A 7,500-nucleotide genomic window follows, 5' to 3' on the forward strand; every position below is an offset into this window, starting at 1 on the left:
TCTCTCTCTCTCTCTCTCTCTCTCTCTCTCTCTCTATATATATATATATATATATATATATATATATATATATATATATATATATGTATATATATATATATATATATATATATATATATATATATATATATATATATATATATATATATATATGTAAATATATATATATATATATATATATATATATATATATATATATATATATATATATATATATATGAATATTACATATATAAATATATATATATATATATATATATATATATTTATTTATTTTTTTCTTTTTTTCTTTTTTCTTTTCTTTTTTCTTTTTCTTTTTTTAAATGTAAACTATCCAATCAACAATCATGAAAATTTTATTAAAAAAAAAAAAAAAAAATGCAAAGAGTAATAATAATCAAGTCAAAGACTATAATAAAAAAAATGAAATGTTATTTCTCAAGCAGATAAAGTGACAATCAAATAATCTAAAACTCAAGCCATGAATTTGTCCTCAAAATTATTTTTTAATTATTTGAACCACTGTTAACATAAGCATCCTTACATTCTCTCTCATGCTTTACAATATCACAATTGCAGAGCATTTACAGAAACATACCGATATGTGCGCTATAGAAAAAAACTTAAAGTATCAGAACATTTAATATATGTATTTTCAGGCAGTTAGCTTGAGGATGCCTTAGGACGCCTATGTCTTCAAGGAATCTATTCATAATCATATCTGATTTTGTGTAATATATCAAAGTCTAAGAAATCCCATTATAATTGAAAAAGGTAAAAATAAGGAATTGTCACAGGGACTCAAAAATAACGAATCCATAATCTGCCATAACTAACAAATAGACACGTCACAGGGCACCTTTCGCGTCTTGAAGATGGTAATAAGTTACAATATTAATCCTTTTACAATATTGGAATATATATTTCATGTGATTGTCACAATTATATATCTATTATTATTGATACTTACATATATTTTTATTGATATGTATAGATATTATCTATATATTAAGGCACGGTCAAGAGTGGACTTTAGGGGGATCATGAGTGGCTTGTAAAACTACCCCATTCAGCATTAATCGTGTATATATGACCAAGCAGGATGACAGTTGCTCTTGAACTCACTCAGTTATATCCTCGCGGACTCTGCCAGTGTAAATACTGAACTATACCATTAACATATTATCAAAGTGTTGGAAAATAAGTGTGTTTCGTTATCCGTTCCACCACGTGTGTTTATTCCAAGTGTATCTGATATATTCTTGAACTAGAACAAAGTCTAAAGAATAGACAGAAGGAAAGTATCACCAACATGATCAAAGTTCTATTAGCATCATAAGAAAGTCTTCAGGGTGAGCTCTGTGACCATTTTATTTTTATTTTTTTCTATTCTGTTTATCTAAGTTACTGATTTTATCAACTTGTTGTCATCATTATTACTATTAGCATCATTTGCATTATCACTATTACCATAATTATCAATCAACCATTATAATCATCATCATTGTTACTACCACTACCACTATCATTATCATTGTCTGTAAACCTTACTTTTAGACAGATATCTAATCTTGTCGATGCCATAGAGCACACACACACACACACACACACACACACACACACACACACACACACACACACACACACACACACACACACACACACACACACACACACACACACACACACACACACACACACACACAGGCACATGTAGTCGTCTTTCTGCCTCTTATAACTATTTTCAATAATTTTGGATTTATAGATGAGTAACCTCCTACTATAGCTGCAAATAATAAATATCATAAAACGAAAAATAATGATTTATTATAATAAAAGTAAGTATAATAATGAAAATGACTATGATATTGCTAATTGCAATTTATAGAAATAATGATGATAATGATAATGATTATAATAACAATAATCATAATAATAATAACAATACTACAATAATAATAATAATAATAATAATGAAAACTACAAAACATAAAAAACAACAACAATAACAACAATAATAATAATAGTAATAATAATAATAATCATAGTTCCTACTATGGCATTGGAAATCATATGAAATATATTATCACTCTCAATCAAATCAATGGAAAATATATGTAACAAGACAACAATAACAAAAATAATGAGCAACAACAATAACAATAATAACGATAATGATAGCACCAACAATATTAAGTAATAACAAAAACAAAAATGATAACATTAGAGAACATAAAAGTAATAATAGTAATAAAAATAACAATAATAATAGTAATAATAATAACAACAATAATGATAATATAATATTTAAAACAGTATCAATAACAATAACAACAACAATAACAACAATAATAATAATAACAATAACAGCAACATCATAAGATAAATAACAACATAAATAATGAAAATTATAATAATAACTAGCATCAGGAATAATATTGATAATAACACTATTTTTTAATATATGTAAGAATATCAATAAATGTAGTAAATAACAATAACAATAACTATTGCAAAAATTAGGAAGGCAGTAGCCATAATAACAATAATAGTAACAATGATAATAATAATTTTGATAATAATCATAATGATAAGAAAAAACATATATTACAACTCCAACTCCTCCTCCTACTACTACTATTACTGCTAAGTGCTATGATAATCTTGATACTGCCAGATGAGGATGACAATGCTAATAACAATAATAATAAACAATAATAATAATAATGTTAATAATGATAATAACAATAATAATAATAATATTAATCATAAAAATAGCAATAACATTCATTATATCAATATCAATAATAATAATAATACCAACAATAAGAATGATATTTATAATAGCAGCTGTAACAACAGGCCTACAACTACAACTCATAACAATAATAATAAAAATAATTAGAATAATAATAACAATAATAATAATAATAATAATAATAATAATAATAATAATGATAATAATAACAACAATCATAATAATAATAATGAAAATAATTATAATATCAATATTAACCCTAACAGTAATACTATCAATTTCACTAATAGTAGAAGTATCATAATAATAATAACAAAAATTATGATAATAATATTAAACATAACAATAATTACTATAATAACGGCAACTATGATAACAACAGTAGCAATAAAAAGATTATCAATAATAACCTCAGCAATAATAATAATAATAATGATGACGATGATAGAAATAACAACAAAAATAATGATGGTGATGCTGCTGCTGCTGATGATGATAATAACAATAACATTAATAACATTAATGACAACAGTAGCAATAACAATAATGATAATAATAACAATAATAAAAATAACAATAATAATAATAATAACAGCTACAATAAAACAACAATGAAAGGAATATCAACAATAATCATAATAATACTAATACTTTCACTTAAGTAATACTAAACATAACATTCAAAATAGCAAATACCATTTGAATATTGGTACTGTATAATAATAATAATAATAATAATAATAATAATAATAATAATAATAATAACAATAATAATAATAACCATAACAATATCAATAATAATACAAGCAAAAACTACATCAACAACTATAATAACAAAATGATAATAGTAATAATATTAATAAAAATTATAATAATAAAAAATATGAATAATGTCATCAGCAAAACAATAACCTATTAACATTAATAACAGGAATAATAGCAGTAATAACAGTAGTAATGCTAGTTGTAGTACTAACAGTAGTAGCAACTGTAGAGATAGTAATGGTACTAGTAGTGGTATTACTACTACTGCCAAGGAACAGTAGTAGCAATAATAGCAATAGTAATTGCAACAGCAATTGCAATAATAATTGTAGGAGTGGTTATGGTGGTGGTGGTAGTAACTGTTATAGAAATAATAACAATTGCAATAATAATAATGTTACTACTAATAGTAATAATGGAAATTCATACTATTGATGAAAATGAATAATTATCATGATAGTAATCTTAATACTAATAGAAACTGTAATGATAATGATAAAACCCTAAAAAAAAAAAAAAAAGTCATAGCAGCAGTAGCAACAGAATATATAATAACAATAACACCAACAACAACAATAACAATTATAATAATAATAATAATAAAATGACGGTAATAATAATGATACTCCTAATAATAATAATAATAAAAATAATAATTGTAAAAATAAGTGGCAACATCAATAACATTTTGTACTTTTGACAATTATCACAGTAATATTTATAAAACACCCACATGTCGCACAATGGCCTCCAGACCTGTCGGCACGTACGCAAAGTCCCAGGAGCCTACCACAATATCAGGTCACACTCCAACCTTCAAATATATAAGGTGAAGGCTTGTTGACTTATGCCAGAACACTGTGCAGAGACTGTGGTGACTGCTCGGCATCATTATTGTGCCGGAACGAAGAATGTACACTGTCGTCCAACCTGGCTTCTTCTAAATGAATATTCTATAAAGTTTTATATAAAAAATCTAAGTTATCCTGGGTATCTTGCATTAGCCTATGTTATTTTGTGTCTCGGATAATAATACCAAATAAGGTTACAATGGGTTATATGTTATGCTGCGTCTTGGCTTTTGTATTGCTATGCTGAGCTTGTTTTCATATATAGCAATTTGCCAGCTTAATAAAAAAGAGAAGCCTAAATAATGTTATATCTGTTCTTTCACTCCATTTATATATAAGAAGAGGCAGATTATATATTACAGAAGTGTAAGACCTGTCAGTAACTCGCTAATATGTGTAATTATAGTGTATTCATCATGTAAGATGTAAAATGGTATAGTGTAGAGAGGAAGAAAGAAGAAAAGCAATAAATACAAAAAAGAGAGAATAAAACACAAATTGTGGAACTGGTGAAGATTTTCTTTGTTTGACTTGGGCCTCGTAGAAAGATTTGTCTTGTACTGCTTGTGTTGTTTAGGCTAAAATGTGATCTAAATACATGCAGGTTATTTTTGTATGATTTATGTAGTTCTAACATAATACAATGCGATAGCAGAAAATTATTGAATACAGCATTAGCAGGATCAGTCTAATCAAGAAAAAAATCCTAAAATGACAAGCTCACTTTTATTTACTAAAATGGATAATAATCCACACACACACACACACACACATATATATGATCATATACGTATATATATGTGTGTACATATGTGTGTGTGTGTGTGTGTGTGTGTGTGTGTGTGTGTGTGTGTGTGTATATATATATATATATATATATATATATATATATATATATATATATATATATATATATATATATATATATATATATATATATATATATATATATATATATATATATATACATATATATACAAATATCAATATATATCATATACATACATACATATATCTATATCTATAATTATGCATGTACTTATATATATACATATATATATATATATATATATATATATATATATATATATATATATATATATATATATATATATATGTATATATGTATATATATATATATATATATATATATATATATATATAATACAAACATATATATAAATGTATATATATATATATATATATATATATATATAATACAAACATATATATATAAATGTGTATATATATATATATATATATATATATATATATATATATATATATATATATATATATATATATATATATATATATACATATATATATATATATTTATATATATATATATATATATTTATATATATATATATATATATATATATATATATATATATATATATATATATATATATATATATATATATATATATATATATATATATATATATATATATATATATATATATATATATATATATATATATATATATATATATATATATATATATATATATATATATATATATATATATATATATATATATATATATATATATATATGCGTGTGTGTGTGTGTGTGTGTAGCTAATCTATCTATCTATCTATCTATCTATCTGTCTATCTATCTATCTACGTACACATCAAAAGAGAAACAAGGATATCAACCCCACAGATAAAGATAACGGGACCAAAGATCTCTCGCACTGATAAACAAGATAGTTCCCCATTCTCCTCGGTTACAAAAACAACAACAGTCTCCTGCCTTTAAAAAGATATCCATAGACTCCTTCCTCCCCCTCCCCCCCTTAATAAGAACACTTGTTTTCTGATAAAAAGGTCTTTCAAAAAATGATTTGTATAAAATCAAAAATGTTCACAACAAAGAAACATGGTAGATCATTGTCAAGAAAAATATTTAAAAGTGTCTAGAATGCAGATTTGTTTCTGTTGTATTGATTACATCACATGACACATCAGTTTCATACAACATACTGTATTCATTGCATAAAATATATTAGGTGAAATTATCCTTCCTCAAATCAGCTGTTTCTTTGCAATCTTTATTTTTCTTTATTTTCATTCCTCTTTCCTCTTGCTTATTTTCCTTCACAGCCTTTTAATTACCCCCTTTTTTCTCCTTTTCTTCTCTTTCTATCATATATTTCTCCTTTCTTTCCATATCCTTTTTATCACCTCTTTCTTCCCATCTATAGTTTTGATTTTCTTTCTCTCTTTCCATTCCTTTCAACACCTTTTTATATTGTATTTTTCCCCTCCTTTTTGCCTTTCCCATTTTTTTCTTTCTTTATTTATTGCACCTCTTCTCCTTTCCTTTCCACACCCTCTTTATCATCCCCTTTCTATCCCTCTCTCTTCGCTCCTTTTAATCCACAAGAAAATAAAAAATCACGGAAATCACCGCAAAACCTCGAAAATATATTATTCTCGCCATCGATTATCCTTCGAATAAACCACGAAGAGGAGAAGAAGAGGAAGAGGAAGAGGAAAGAGGAAGAAGAGGGGAGAGGAGAACGGGAACTTAATCTCCTTTTGGACGGCCGATGTCGCTCCATTCTCGCCCCAAATCCGGCCAATCTTGGGGCCAAACGAGCCGGACGGGATCCCTCTCGCCATGGCCCTCGTCCTTAGTACCTTCCACGTGCCGACGACGCGAGAATTTTTGTCATGGAAGCCGGCCATCGTCGCGTCGTCTGCACCGCCTCTTCCCGCCATGACGCTCTGGCCCGACCGAAGGGGTTGCATCTTTCGCGTTTTCCTTGTTTTTTTTACCCCCTCTTCCCTTTGTCTACCTTCTCTTTTCTTTGTTTTTGGGGTTATCCATTTTTTATTCATTTTTTCTGTATTTGTTATTGTTGTTATATTCATTGTCGTTGTTGTTGTTGGTATCTTTCTCTCTTTCTCTCCCCTTTTTCCACATTTTCTTCTCTCACTTTGATTCTGTTTTCTTGTTTTTCTGTATTTTGTTGTGTTAACGTTATCGTTGTTATATTTATGACGTGTGTTGTATTGGTAACTTTCTCTTTTTGTCCTTTTTACTTTTGATTCCTTCCTTTTTCTGTAATTACTTTTACCGTTGTTGTTTTTGGCATCTTATGCTTATCG

At 26.2% G+C, this 7,500-nt stretch overlaps 1 protein-coding gene across 2 annotated transcripts in view; it reads right to left on the reverse strand.

The window, feature by feature from the left end:
* Positions 1–7,500, reverse strand: part of LOC113826855 (uncharacterized) — a 35,275-nt gene that overhangs the window by 22,481 nt on the left and 5,294 nt on the right. Inside the window, exon 1 of one of the 2 annotated variants that reach the window (XM_070115218.1) lies at positions 7,030–7,500. This exon is cut by the window's right edge and continues 977 nt beyond it. The exons of the other annotated variant lie outside the window; for it this stretch is intronic. Within the exon in view, the coding sequence (XP_069971319.1) occupies positions 7,030–7,263 (234 nt within the window). The 5' untranslated portion in view covers positions 7,264–7,500. The remainder of the gene's footprint in view (positions 1–7,029) is intronic. 2 annotated transcript variants of the gene reach the window in all.

This window comes from Penaeus vannamei, chromosome 37 (genome assembly GCF_042767895.1).
Source record: "Penaeus vannamei isolate JL-2024 chromosome 37, ASM4276789v1, whole genome shotgun sequence".
Taxonomy (NCBI): domain Eukaryota; kingdom Metazoa; phylum Arthropoda; class Malacostraca; order Decapoda; family Penaeidae; genus Penaeus; species Penaeus vannamei.